Source organism: Pygocentrus nattereri, chromosome 14 (assembly GCF_015220715.1).
Source record: "Pygocentrus nattereri isolate fPygNat1 chromosome 14, fPygNat1.pri, whole genome shotgun sequence".
Taxonomy (NCBI): domain Eukaryota; kingdom Metazoa; phylum Chordata; class Actinopteri; order Characiformes; family Serrasalmidae; genus Pygocentrus; species Pygocentrus nattereri.
The window spans coordinates 25,931,310-25,947,217 of record NC_051224.1 but is presented as its reverse complement, the minus strand read 5'-3'; the positions used below and the strand labels follow the sequence as shown (position 1 = coordinate 25,947,217).

At 40.1% G+C, this 15,908-nt stretch overlaps 1 protein-coding gene across 1 annotated transcript in view; it reads left to right on the top strand.

The window, feature by feature from the left end:
* The window catches only part of crlf3 (cytokine receptor-like factor 3), a 36,917-nt gene that overhangs the window by 17,682 nt on the left and 3,327 nt on the right, over positions 1-15,908 (top strand). The window contains exons 3-7 of the mRNA XM_017713755.2: positions 5,024-5,231; positions 9,145-9,232; positions 12,408-12,585; positions 12,906-13,128; positions 15,085-15,223. Of these exons, the coding sequence (XP_017569244.1) occupies positions 5,024-5,231; positions 9,145-9,232; positions 12,408-12,585; positions 12,906-13,128; positions 15,085-15,223 (836 nt within the window). The remainder of the gene's footprint in view (positions 1-5,023; positions 5,232-9,144; positions 9,233-12,407; positions 12,586-12,905; positions 13,129-15,084; positions 15,224-15,908) is intronic.

Here is a 15,908-nt window from a genome sequence, read left to right as displayed (position 1 = left end):
CCGGATGTGAGTCTCGTAGGATCTCGTGATAAGATGGAATGGAAAGGGTGACTCTACATAACTCTTCAGAAAGTGTTTGAACTGGATTTCTATGCTGGATTATTTTTAAAATACACAAACAGATATAGAAACATCAGATATGACACATACAATCACTGACCCCAGAAGGTTAATCCTTTTTTGAACACCAGTGGAAACTCCTGTTTTTTTTTTCACTTTCTCCTTCTTTATGCAAGTACATCATCCTGTATAATCTCCTCAAAAATATTTCCCAAAAAATCTGTTTGTCCCTGACTTTTGCACAGTGTGTGTGTGTTCCTGCCTCTCCCTGAGGCAAGTTTATACGTGAAATCTTCCTCGTTCCAAAATTATGACAGACGATTTAAAACATGCTCTGCACTCTGTTTCAGGATCACCTTTTATGTCCCTGTTTAGCTTCAGTGCTCAAACCCAACCATTCAGAGTAAAAAATAACAGCATGTATAACTATTTCAATAAACTACAGTGTAATCACTCAAACAATGTGCAGAAAAACATCATAACTATGTTTTATAGATGTATGTATGATCTTGTGCTTTGTAGGAACTTTTACAGAATGAAATGGCCCATATCCTGGAAAACTGTGAGAGCCTGTAGTGGTATGTCAACATTTGTTAGTTTCAAAACTGTTTACTCCCCAGTCCAAACACTGCTTATATGGACCTAAACTGCAAAACCTGCCTGGTTTTAATTAACTGTTTTTGTGATGTCACAACCACCAAGCCTTTTTTGTGTGTGTGTGTGTGTGTGTGTGTGTGTGTGTGTGTGTGTGTGTGTGTGTGTATGTATGTATGTATGTGTGTGTGTGTGTATATATATATATATATATATATATATATATATATATATATATATATATATATATATATATATATATATATATATATATATATATATATAACACACACACACACACACACACACACACACACACACACACACTCTGACCAGGCATAATATTATGACCACTCATTTTCCATTTTATCAGCTCCACTTACTATATAGGTGCATGATGTAGTTCTACAGTTGCAGGCTGTAGTCCATCTGTTTCTCTGATACTTTGTTAGCCCCTTTTTACCCTGTTCTTCAGTGGTCAGGACCCCCATGGACCCTCACAAAGCAGGTGCTATTTGGATGGCGGATCATTCAAGTCAGAAAAAAAAAATTTTCAAAGCTGCTGCACAGTTTGTGTTGTTGGTCATACTGTTGTCCTTCATCAGCGATCACAGGACGCTGCCCACAGGACACTTTTGGCTGGATATTTTTGGTTGGTGGACTATTCTCAGTCCAGCAGCGACACTGAGGTGTTTAAAAACTCCAGCTGGTCTGATCCACTCAGACCAGCGCAACACACACTAACACACCACCACGTCAGTGTGACTGCAGTGCTGAGAATGATCCACCACCCAAATAGTACCTGCTCTGTGTTGCTTTGGGTCCTGACCACTAAAGAACAGGGTAAAAGGAGGCTAATAAAGTATCAGAGAAACAGATGGACTACAGTCTGTAACTGTAGAACTACAAAGTGCTCCTATATAGTAAGTCGAGCTGATTAAATGGACGTTATGAGGAGTGTTTTCGCTCCTGGACTGCTTCCTGAACGAGGCACAGCCAGTGAAAACAGCTCATTTGCATATCAGTCTTGAAGGTGCAATAACAAAAAAACAGGCATAGAGAGGTTAGAAAATGGTGATAAAAAATGAATGATGACTGTTTTTGGTGCATAAAATTACATTGAGGTTTAAATGTAGAATTATAATTAACTACAGAGCCAACCAATACACATGTAAGATCACTGAAGTTAGAAGTAAGAACTGTTTATTATGAGCCCCATGGTGTCCCAGTGAACACAGACTGCTTTCTTTTATCTTCGTGTGCCTCGACCCACCACGCCCAAGTATTTTGTTTGTTGCGGCTTGTTGTTATTGTGAAATTTAAAGTGGAAAATAAAAACTGTGCTTATCTTAAATAACAGCAATCACCACAAGTAATTACAATTAGGCAATTGTGACTGGACTGCACTCGTTCAGTGGGCTCTGGAGAAATGTAGACGGTGGGTGAGTTTAAGTAGTTTCTCTTACAGCTCTTATAAGCGGAATTGCGATGTTCATGCTGAGAAACCGCGGAGCTTCCTGCCTCTCTGGGTTTCATCTTGGTGAGTGTGAAGAGCAGTTAATTCTGAAAGGTGAAGAGTGGCTTTGTCTCACAACCATTTCCCTTTTCTCATGTAGGCTGAGCATGTCGAAGTGACTTAATACTGCATACAAGTCGAACTGTCCCCGAATAAGCAGATCCTCTGTTTCTCTTTCACTCTGCTGTCTGTGATAAAATATGACAGAAACACTTCCCATTTCTTAAAGAACAGGAGATAAATTTAGCCTGAACGATTTGTCAGACAGTCTGACGTAAAGGATTTTGTACACGTAGCAATATATCGTCAATGTTTAGGGGTCCAAGCACCCACAGTGCTTCAGCCCTAATGTTTTTCTCAGACTTGCATGAGTAATTTTTCTTCCTTAAAACAAATGAAGATAAAGGCTTACAAACATGAAATTAGGTTAACAGATATGGCTGCAACAAACTAGTAAGTTCATAGTCGAATAATCGATTACTGAAACGAATACTCGATTATTTGGAATATGAATCACTACATTGCGAAATAACTTTTATGTAGCTATTAGCTTTTAAATTTAGCTTGAGGCTGATTTATGCATTTGGATGACAACGAAAAATGAAGATAATAAAGATGAATACCATTCAAGAATTCACTGTTTTAATGAACTTTTTTGCTAATACAAAACAGCAGGGAGTATCTGCTATCAGAGGAGAGTGAGTCTCTCACAGGAGCCTGCAGAGATGCTGACTTAAAAAAAAAAATAAAACTTCAACATATTTTTCCTGTCAAAATTTATAACCAAGGATGTGCAAAGTAGCAGCAATGAAATATAACAAAACTAAATCAGTTTTCCTTCTATCAGGTACAAAAATCAACCTAAAATTAAATGTTGAATATAAACAGTGTAGTCTGCTCTGTGCAGTCTGCTGTCTGTCTACATTTATATGTATTGTAACAGAGGAAAGTCAGCATCTCTGCAGGCTCCTGTGAGAGACTCACTCTCCTCTGAGAGCACATACTCCCTGCTGTAGATAGAGGTGAGTGGCGAATGTTTACTGGCAGACCTCTCTGTGAACAGTTAAATTTGAATAACTTTGTGTTAACGCTACATTTCAACGGTAACCCTTCGTCCAGCTGCCCTGTATGTTCATGTAGAACTACTACCGTAGCAAGTTGTGCTAAATGTTCGTGCAGAACAGAGAACTGTTTGTAATCGCTCTCCTGTGTTCCCCGAATTCGACTGCACTGGTGGCCTCGACGCAAAGACAACAATGCGGTGTTTAAAACTGTAAACATCTGGAAGGTGAAGAGCGTCGCTGTGAATAACAGTTACTTGCTTCTCTGTTCAAACTCCATTAACAATTCCAGAGAACAGTATTTCGGAATAGAAAATGTTCCAGCTCAGCTCAGAACATGTAGTAGGACAGAATTTAACATTAACATTAGCTAACTAGCTCGCTAGCACATCTATCGCCACGTCCTAAACCACACACTACTCTACTTCACATACTAGACTAATAAGTGCACTTCTAATGGTGTATGCACTATTTAGTGAGCTAGTATGCGGTTTGGGATGCAGCGTATCTTACCAAGATAAATCTTCACCCAGTAAGCTGATATGTTTCCTCTTCAGGTGCTCCAGCATGGAGGATGAGCTCAGCTGGCACGGAGCTCAGCTGGCACGGAGCACAGCTTTACATATAGCACAACTGACAACCTTTTTTCTGAGTTTAGTTCCACATTTTTGAGGATTTCGTTCTTGAGGCTGCCTTCGTGCTGTTGTTAAATCTGCAGTGAGCAGTGATGTCACTTTCCCAGTGAGTGCTGAATTTAGTTGCAGACTAATTTGGACGCCGATTTAAGTCGACCAAGTCGAATAATCGTTGCACCCCTATTAGCAGGTATTACTCCATTCCATTACTAAGGCACACAAGATGAACCCGATTGGCCTGAAAGGGACGCGATGGTGCAGTGTCTTACATTTTGGCCGATACTTCTTCAGCCTCTTGCAAGAAGCGCAGACTCATTCTTTGCCTCCTGATCAGTGATCATTATTATTAGACACATTAAAAAAAATGGCGTAGAACTGTCTACAGGACATTCTCCATCAATCTGAAGAACCCTTGCATGATGCAAAGAACCCTTTAATCATGGAATGGGTTCTGTGAGTTCTATATAGAACCCATCCATCCATTTTCCAAGCCGCTTCTCCGTCAGGGTCGTGGGGGGGGTACTGGAGCCTATCCCAGCGGTCATCAGGCGGAAGGCAGGACACCCCCTGTCCATCGCAGGGCAGACAGATAGACACAGACAGTCACTCACACCCAGGGGCAATTTAGCATGTCCAATTGAACCCGGTGGAAACCCACGCAGACACGGGGAGAACATGCAAACTCCACACAGAGAGGACCTGGTCACCTGGCCGGAGAATCGAACCCAGGCCCTCCTCGCTGTGAGGCAACAGCACTACCCACCGTGCCACCGTGCCACCTTCTATATAGACTATACATTTTCTTTATAAAGAACCATCTTTAAGTATGTAGTTGACAAAGTAATCACAAACAAAAACTAGCAGTGAAAAAACATGCTCGTTAACTGTAATAATAATAATAATAATAATAATAATAATAATAATAATAATAATAATAATAATAATAAATGTTTAACTCTTTACATCTCAAACACTCAATTCTAATGAAGTATCAGTGAAATTCCCCTTAATTAAGAAGCTTGAAGACCCCAAGAGAAGACGGGACGCCAGAAGTCGAAATCATTTTTATGGCTCTTAAAAACAAAATATATTACAGTAGTAATAATAATATAGTAATGATGATGTAAAGCTAATTAGTCTGTATTTGTGTGTTGCAGGTTCGGGGCAGTTCCACTCACACTCGCGAGGCATTACGGAGGCACTTCCAGGAGCTGCAGACGGCGCTGAGTCGCCTGCTGAGTGACCGGCTGAGCGCACTCTTGCAGGAAGTGGACGCCATCGAGCAGGACAGTGTCAGCCCGCTGGATGACTGCCAGAAACTCATCGAGCATGGGGTCAGCATGGCAGACGAACTGCTGCGTGAGGGTGAGAGACTCACAAATACAAACTACAGCTCACTACAAAACTTAGTCTTTCATCTTTATTATTCAATCTCTGAAATTAAAGCGTAGTGTAAAGTGCGAATGTTTGTTAAAACTGAGTGTGATTTCTGAGTGAGGACAGTAAAAACAGGCTAAAATATGGTGAGCTTGCGCTGCTGCCGCGTGTTGCCCTGTAAGGCCTAAAATAATCTTTTAGAACTCGAGAGATGTCAAGTTTTTCACACCACGTAGTACGTCTTTATGTAGTAACATCACACACAGACTCAAAAAAAAGGTCCGGTTTGATGTTTAGGACTCAAATGATCTCAGAACCAACATCATACTGATAAAGATGTGATGATAATAGTAGATAATTCACTCACATCCTCAGAAGACGCTCCCAAGTTTTCAGTCGCCACCACCAAATATTGTACTAGGAGTCAGAAGTAAATTGTATAGAATTATAAAATTATGAGCTTTAATTACCACAAGATTTTTGTGTTATTTGAACAATGTCAGCTTTTTATCAGCGAAATTTTGCATTGAACTGCTCAGTGAGGCTGAGACACTCAGTACGACACCTTCGTCTTCAAAATGCCTCAAGCCTTGGGTTCACTGCACAACTTGGTCTTAACGGATTATAAAGACGTCTCACGCTATCAAACTGGGGTTTGCAGATATTTTTGGGTGACAAACATTGAAGATCACACACTTAAATGACTTTTAAACTGTTGCTGAACCAAACTGAACTCACTGAACTTGTGCAAACTCACACATTCTCCCATTACTAGAAGATGCAAATAAATAACGTGGAGGTGCTGCTGCTGTTTTCTCTGCCATTTGTGTTGAAACAAAAATCTGAGTCTGTGCCCCTCAAACACGACTCAACTCTCTATCCAACTGTCGATTCCGACTGACCCAAAAATCTGCAGACTAGAGCCGACCAGCTCAGACTGAGCATCAGGGCTAAAATCAGGGTAAGTTGTGTAGCATAACCCTGGCTTTTACTAACATTAAAGAAATAGTTAAAGTTGCATTGTGTAAGTTTTTTGTGTTAAAACTGAAAGAAGTGTCATTGCTGAGTGAGGAGAATAAAACGGGCTAAAATATGGTGAGCAGTCGCCGTGTAAAGCCTGAAATAATCATTTAAAGTCTGAAGGCGTTGAGTTTTTCAGACCATGTCATACGCCTTTACGTATTAACGTCACACATAGACGCAAAAATAAGGTCTGGCTCAACGTTTGGGTTCCTGTTAGAGAAGTAAATTCATCACATGTCCCAGACAAGCCTTAACATCAGTACCTGCTCAGATCAAATCTTCAACTCAAAAATAAAAATTGCTTGTAGACACTGACCAACTGCATGTTTCATTATAAAGAGAGCAAATTTAGTCAGTTTTAACTCGATTTAGTGCCAGATTTTTTTAATGTAGCTCTACTGGCTCTTTTTTTCTCTGTTTCAACTGCTCAGATGTCTGAAAAAATAGTGACATATTGTGTATTGTTAAAATGTCAAAGTATCACAGTATTAGATTTTTGCCATATACCTCTAGTTTAATATATATGCATCATTACCTAATAAAAAAAAGTGTAACACTGTTCTTAAATCTCTGTATGAACACGTGTCGGGATTGTGACTGTTTTATTAATGTTACATCTATCTGTTTGTCCAGAGCTGATGGCGTGATGATATTTTTGGACTTGTATATGCTGAGTTTCAGGATGTTGACATAATAGAAGTTTGTTTGGACAAACAGCGCTCACTGTTTTGGCCCAGTTCACTTCTGTTATTAGACAGTGCGAAGCGAGAGCAGCCTGACACACTCTTAACTCTTTATTCCATTATTATTCCACTGATCTGTAAAATGAGGCTCCACAGTTACAAAATGATTACGTTTGCCTTTGATTTCTATTCTGTGTAGACAGTTTTGAGTCTACACTTATGTTTTCTCTTTGTTTTGATGACCTTTCAGGAAAATCAAGACTAACACAGCAATAACTTTATCAAACTCAAATCAGATCTACTACTTACAAACACGGACTGAAAGTTCACAATCTGCACTTTCCAGTTTTTCCACTTTTTTTTTTTTTTTTTTAAGTAATTCATACAAAATAACAATTAACAACTTTAAAGGTTCTGTTTTCAAAATAATAATAGTATTCTATCATTATATAAATTCTGTTGTGATGCGCTTTTCTTAAACCCATAGCCTACAAACACATTTATGTATTTTATGTCTTTGTCACAGCTTTAAAAAGGCACACAGACTGTGTACAACGTCGTCGCTGTTGGAACAAAACCTCATATCTGGTCCATATACTGGTCCATTCATCATTAAATATAACTCCAGTAACTCTGTAAACAAGTGAAAAAGAAGTAAAAGACTGAAGGATACAAGATTTTTGCGTGACAGTGAGATGTACTGTATATTTTCTGTTAAATATATAATATATTATAATATATTGTGTGTGTGTGTGTGTGTGTGTGTGTGTGTGTGTGTGTGTGTGTATGTATATATATGTGTATATATATATATATATATATGTGTATATATATATATATATATATATATATATATATATATATATATATATATATATATATATATATATACACACACCAGTCAGGCATAACGTTATGACCACCTCCTTGTTTCTACACTCATTGTCCATTTTATCAGCTCCACATACTGTATAGCTGCACTTTTGTAGTTCTACAATTACAGACTGTAGTCCATCTGTTTCTCTGCGTACTTTGTTACCCCCTTTTACCCTGTTCTTCAATGGTCAGGAACACCATGGACCCTCACAGAGCAGGTACTATTTAAGTGGTGGGTCATTCTCAGATCAGCAGTAACACTGACGTGGTGGTGGTGTGTTAGTGTGTGTTGCACTGGTCTGAGTGGATCAGCAGTGCTGCTGGAGTTAAACACCTCATTGTCGCTGCTGGACTGAGAATAGTCCACCAACCAAAAATATCCAGCTAACAGCGTCCTGTGGGCAGCGCCCTGTGACCACTGATGAAGGTCTAGAGGACGACCAACACAAACTGTGCAGCAGCAGATGAGCTGTCGTCTCTGACTTTACATCTACAAGGTGGACGGACAAAGTGGGAGTGTCTAATAGAGTGGCCAGTGAGCGGACAAAGTGTGTAAAAACTCCAGCAGTACTGCTGTGTCTGATCCACTCGTACCAGCACAACACACACTAACACACCACCACCACGTCAGTGTTACTGCAGTGCTGAGAATGACTCACCTGCTCTGTGAGGGTCCATGTCCCTCTGTGCTTTATTTCTTCTCTTTGTACAGCACGTAAGTGAGCGCTTAGTTAAGTACTTATTGAAATGTATTGTGCTGCGTTTAATTCTGTTCTCTTGGTGTCAACATGAGCTTCTGCTTCTAGCAGTATCTGAGCTCAGTAAAGATACTAGCAAACTGGCAAACATACTTTCTCTGACTGACAGCAGAACAGTTTTGTGAGTCACTCTGAATAAGAGCGTCTGCTAGATGCTGTAACTGTAATTCATGGTTAGCGAGTTAGCTTGCTAGCCAACTGCACCAAAAAGGAGTATTTTTAATAATTCTTCTTGTCCAGCCTCGGCAACACAAACAGCACATCTCCACTGTGGCTGCAGCTTAATGGTTTCAGTAACCGTCCATCTTGGACTGAAATGCAAACAGAAGGTTCTTTTCCTTGATTAATTTTCAGTAATTAGATCAGTTAACTCATTAAAGGTTTAGCTCAGTCCAGATCCTGACAGATGGGCATGTGAGACTCCACAATGCAGTGTGTTCTCAGCAGAGCTACGGTGTTTTCTACACAGCTGAGTTTCTGACCTCCCCAGCCCCTCTTCATCTGAAGGTCTCTCTGCTCTCTCTCTCTCTCTCTCTGCCCTCTGCTCTCTCTCTCTCGCAGGAGAGGCTGCCCTTCGCTGTGGGATCAGTGATAAAGAGGATAAGCTCTGCAGCTTCGCTAAAAAAGCCCTAAACATCCAGCTGGACAGGTGAGCAACATCTGACAGTTATCAGGTCATGTGTGTTTTAACGTGCATACATTTAAATTATGATACTTTTATATTCGTTCAGATCAGAATCTCTACATAACAACACAACTTACAGTTTCTTAGTAGGTACTAAACAATTCATAGTAGTTACTGAATAATTCGTAGTAGTTACTGGATAATTCACAGCATATATTGAATAATTCACAGCATGTACTGAATAATTCATAGTAGATACTAAATAATTTATAGTAGTTACTGAATAATTCGTAGTAGTTACTGGATAATTCACAGCATATATTGAATAATTCACAGCATGTACTGAATAATTCATAGTAGATACTAAATAATTTATAGTAGTTACTGAATAATTAATAGTAGATACCAAATAACTAATAGTAGATAATGAATTATTCAGTATCTAATATAAATTATTCATAGAGGATGTTGAATTAAGTATATTCCTAACCTTAACGATTCATTTAAATTTTTTTTTTTAAGTTTATCGTTTCAGTTCAGAGTCACTATTGAAAATGCTCTGAATTCACTTGCATAACGGAAGGCAAGTTTATTTATACAGCGCTTTTCAAACACTGCCGTCATTCAAAGTGCTTTAAAAATGAGAAGACTGTTTACACAGGAATGGAAAGCAGAAAAACAGGAACTAACCTTTTACACTGATCAGCTACACTTTACTGTGTGTTGCTCTTTCTGTTCACTCTGGCAGAGACAAAGCTTTTCGTAAGTGAGAGCTGGAACAGAGTTTAGAGATCAGTCCAGATTCTGATCTGATCCGTGTTTATTTGGAGTGAAATCTTAAGTTCTTTACATTCTTTGCTGATTCTCATGTCTGATATTTGTTATGCTGATGCAGACGCACAAATATTTATAACATAAAAACTGGGACTAAATCTCAGAATCAAAGGAATAATCATTTGTGTAGAGTTACAAATGCAGTAAACAGAGTAAGATGGACGTTTTATTGCAGTAATCCTGTGTGATCTAAACATTCTGCTGTCTTGGAGTTCATACATCAGCAAAATTTATTTATTGGCCCAAAGCTGCTCATTTTTTTTAAGCAAACATCTGCAAATACAGATACGATGCCAATATTACTGAGCATCCTTAGCTCAAAGGTGTTTTACTGATAAACTCAAATAATAATTATAATAACTATTATTATTATTATTATTATTATTATTATTATTATTATTATTGCTACTACTGCTACGTTATTCTGAGAGATGGAGGTAAATTCTATTGGGTGTTACCAAACACAGAGACAGATCACTAACATATTAATATAAATGACAAATAAGTAACCTTCAAATAGTAAACCATCCTTTTTTCAACAGCCAAAATATGACATTTTTAACATAACTCTTAATTATAGAGTAAACAGAGTCTGAGAGACGCGCTGGTGCAGTCTGAGCCGTAAGCCTGCTTATGAGATTTAAATTCAACCCTGCTGAGATTTACTGAAGATCACAACTTAATCACCTTCACATAATTTCAGGCTCTAATTGATTTCCTGCAGTTCTGCTGTTGCCTGCTAAGAAGATGAAGTGTCCTTTTAAAGGGTCCGTATAAAAGAAAAAAAAAAGGGTGAAAATTTCAGTTATTTATTTATTTTATGTATTATGTAAACAAAGTTTAAAGCTGTAAAAACGGCCTGGTTTGAATACTTCATGGCTGCAACGTCATAACCATGAAAACATTTACATATATATCCATCAATTTATTTAGCCCACAGCAGTTTAGCCCCGCCTGTTCACACAGTTTATAAGGAACGTTTTAGAGGTGTGATGCACGGCAGCCAATCAGATCAGAGCTTAGTTACATATATCAGTTTTAAAGGCACAGTAACAAAAACAGCCTAACTTACGACTATGCGTGCGGGAAAAATTCTTAGATGCATCGCGATGCGGATGTGAACGATTCTGAATCGATTCACAAATGTCAAAAATCGTTTTTCTAAATATTTAATTTATAACGTAATGCTGACAGAACGTAAAAGGTGGAACATGGAAGTGGGTAAGTGCAACGCCCGGACACTCTGTGAGATGCACATAACACCACAACTGCATGAGTGAGAAATTTGACTGGCTCCCTCTGCATTAAAAGCCAGGTTAGGTCAGGAGTAACAACCCAAATGTTAAGAAGAGCCATTTTGTCCTTTCAACAAAAATCAAACCACCTTGGCATCCACAACATTTATGTCTCAGTTCATGCTGGTGTCCTAGTATGAGTTAGGTTAAAAATATAAATGAAAATGCGGACTTACTCTGCTCTGCTTTAAGCTTTAGCTATAGCCGCTTTCCTCCCATCTCCGCCAGGAAACTTTTCCTCTAAAGTAGAGCAGCTTATTGTAAAATGTCTCTCAACTTTTGGCTGTTTTACGAGGCTGAAGTCATTTCTTGAAGTCGCTCCAGCTTCTTGTTCAAATTTTCCCGTTTTTCATTTGAAAGAGAAGCGACTTCATCTTCGCAGCTTTTTAGTGTTTGACAGTCTCTCATTGCAGATTTAACTTGCCAGGAAACCAACTGCAGCGCTTATGAATGCGAATAACGCATCGTTGCTAGGTGACCTGCAGTATCAGTCGTTGCGAAACAGGGCTTTCGCACTGTGTTGCATACGTCCCGTTTCAAAGATATTTTACTGACACAGCGATCCTCCCACTCTACAACGAGACCAAAACTTAAGCTATGGGCTGGAAGGCTGTAACGTGTGCTGTGTGTACATCCACCGCCACTGGGTCTTATTTCACCGTAACTGCACTTTATCACAGATAAGTGGCAGCAGCATCTCATGTGCTCCAAGCAATAGCAGTGAATGAGAGCCTTCTAGCTCACTTGCCACATCAATTGCATTAGATTTATTAATAAAAGATATTGGAAGTAAATTCATTGTAGATCATTACAAATACTTTGCTTTAAAATTAAAGTCATCACACAGTGAGAAAATAGAAATCCTGTATAGGAAAAAAAAGATGCATCGAGATGCAATGATGATCGTTTTATAATTGCATCGCAGCCCTCTGAATCATCATAGAGTCGAATTGTGAGGTGCCTAGAGATTCCCACCCCTACTTACGACTGTTTGGAACATAAACTCACACAAATGTAACCGGGTAGGATACGGGCCCTTTAAGTACACGGTATCTATGTGTGTTGTTCAGCCTCCCGGAAGTTCCTGCGTTAGTGGACGTGCCCTGCTTGTCTGCACAGCTGGACGACTCATTGCTGCATGTGATGCGCGAGCGCGTGGCACGGCACGGCAGTGTATCGGCTCATCCGCCCGTACAGATCGAGGAGCTGGTGGAGAGACCAGGAAGTGTGCTGGTGCGCTGGTGTAAGGTGGGGAGAAATAGATAATCAATACATTGTAATAGCAAGTGAACCATTCATAGTGTATACTGAACAATTCACACAAAGTAATGCTTAGTAGATACATAGTAAACAGTAGAGGCCATATCGCCCCCTACACTTCCTGTAGTGTATTACAGTCTGTCAGAGTGACTGTGGATCATATGAACATTATAGAGGCTTTTTAAATGAACAGTAGAAGCCATATCGCCCCCTACACTTCCTGTAGTGTATTAGTCTGTCAGAGTGACTGTGGGATCATATGTATCGGCCTGGTTAGTGGATGATGTTGAAATGCTGTCTGTGTGCAGGTGGATGAAGACTTTAACCCTCAGGATTACCGACTGCAGTATCGCCGTAGCAATGCGACTCAGTATGAAGATGCGTATATCGGTAAGGACTGTGAGTTCCTGGTGCTGCATCTCGATCCCCACACGGATTACCTGTTCAGAGTGTGCGCTCGCGGAGAGGGACGAACAGAGTGGAGCCCATGGAGTGTCCCACAGACAGGATATACCACCCTCACACCACACGGTACACACACACACACACACACACACACACACACACACACACACTTTATATACAGCCGTAAACAAAAGTTTTTAAATACTTCTGGTCAAATTACCTTTTGAGAAAAAAGACATATTTACTTATCCTCTATAGAGAACACTCAAATGTGACACTTCCTGCGCATTTTAATGGACAATTACCATTTATTTGCAGAATTTAAAATGTTGGAAAACATCAAATCAAATCAAATTTATTTGTATAGGCTTTTTACAACTGATGTCACAAAGCAGCTTCACAGAATTCCACTAAAGACAAAGTTTAAAATGAAATGTAAAATCCCCAGGTGAGCAAGCCAGGGGTGATAGTGGCAAGGAAAAACTCCCTCAGAGCTGAGGAAGAAACCTTGGGAGGAACCAAGGCACCAAGGGGGGGACCCATCCTCCCCTGGTAAAACTACCCTACAAATTACTGACAAAAACAAAACCAAAAAAAACAAAAGAGGAGCATATACATCACATAGGTCTGCTGTTATGCTCATGTGTAAAACGGGCCTTTGGCACAGGTTGCATTTTATGTTTTCTGTTTTCCCCCCAATGTTATATTTAGCAAAAAACAGAAATTGTACAGTAAAAATGCAGACTTGTTCTCCATTTTTGTGCACATTTCTTATTTGCTCAAGTTAGAAAAGAAAGATTTGGTTTCATTGAAAAAACAGCATATTGTGTAAATCACAAAATAAGCCTCGTCAGAATGTATTTATGAATGCTTATTCCAATAAGCTGCTTCTACAAACATTAGTGAAAGAATGGGTCACTCTCAGGAGCTCAGTGAATTCCAGTGTGGTACCGTGATAGGACGCCACCTGTTCAAGAAGTCCAGTCGTGAAATTTCCTCACTACTAAATATTCCACAGTAAACTGTCAGTGGTATTATAACAAAGTGGAAGCGATTGGGAATGACAGCAACTCAGCCACGAAGTGGTCGCCCTCGTAAAATGACCGAGCGGGGTCATGCTGAGGTGCATAGTACGAAGCGGTCACCAACTTTCTGCAGGGTCAATCTCTACAGACCTCCAAACTTCATGTGGCCTTTAGATTAGCTCAAGAACAGCATAGAGAGCTTCACGGAATGGGTTTGCATGGCTGAGCAGTTACATCCAAGCCTTACATCACTAAGCGCAATATAAAGCGTGGAATGCCGTGGTGTAAAGCACCGCCACTAGACTCTAGAACAGTGGAGACGTGTTCTCTGACGAATCACGCTTCTCCATCTGGCAATCAGATGGATGAGTCTGGGTTTGGCAGTTGCCAGGAGAACGGAACTTGTCTGACTTCATTGTGCCAAGTGTAAAGTTTGGTGGAAGGGGGTTTATGGTGTGGGGTTGTTTTTCAGGAGTTGTGCTCGGCCCCTTAGTTCCAGTGAAAGGAACTCTTAATGCTTCAGCACGAAGAGATTTAGGACAATTTCATGCTCCCAACATGACTGCACACCAGTGCACAAAGCAAGGTCCATAAAGACATGGATGAGCGAGTTTGGTGTGGAAGAACTTGACTGGCCTGCGCAGAGTCCAGATCTCAACCTGATAGAACACCTTTAGGATGAATTAGAGCGGAGACTGTGAGCCAGGCCTTCTCGTCCAAGATCAGTATCTGACCTCATAAATGCAGTTCTGGAAGAATGGTCAAAAATTCCCATAAACACTCCTAAACCTTTTGGAAAGCCTTCCCAGGAAGAGTTGAAGCTGTTATAGATGCAAAGGGTGGGCTGACATTATATTAAACCGTATGGATTATGAATGGGATGTCACTCAAGTTCATATGCGTATGAAGGCAGACGAGCGAATACTGTATATAGTATGAATATAGTAATGAATACTTTTGAAAATATAGTGTATTCATTACATTCTGAAATGTTCAATTTAAAATATTTCAAGTTTACAGCTCGGTATAACGTGTGCTCTGTCCTGTGTGTGTTTAGAGTGGAGTCCAGGTGTGGACGGTTACATCCTGAGCAGCAGGAAGAACATTGCGATGCGCAGTGACGCTAACCCCGGCGCTGGGGGGGTGCTCTACTCCAGCTCCCCGACTTACTTCTGTGGACAAACACTCACATTCAAGTACGTCCCAATACAACACTGCAGCTAAAAATGACAATATCAGTTGTAAAAAGCTTGAACTGACTTGCTGAAAGCAGCTTTGCAGAATTTCAATAAAGACAAAGTTTTAACGTGAATGTAAAAACCCCCAGGTGAACAAGCCACAGAGACAGTGGTAAGGAAAAACTCCCTCAGAGCTGAGGAAGAAATCTTGAGATGAACCAAGGCTCACAAGGGGGGACCCATCCTCCTCTGCTCAAACTACCTACAAAATTATTATACTACTAATATTAATAGTAGCAGTTTTAGTAGTACTAATAGCTAGGAGTCCATGAGAAACTTAAATGTAGGGTGGGCAGCTAGTCCAAGGCAGGTAGCGGTAGCTGGGGCATGGGCAGCTGGTCTGAAGCGGGTAGCAGGAGAGCTTGACAGTCAGTCGTCCATCAATGTCTGGCTGGACATGTGGGCAGTCGTTTACTCTGAAAAAGGTAGGGAGATGGAATTAGTTTTGTTCTGTTTGGGTGTATGTAAAGCAGAAAATGTGAACATTTCCAGAGTGTGGCTAACGACTCTGGCAGATCTGACTATGACAGCTTAACTAAAAGGAGGGAACCAGAAGGACACACAGACACGAGAGTACTCAAACAATTTGCCATCCCTCCGGTCCACCGTCCACAAACCTGAGTGATCGCATGCTCACGGGACG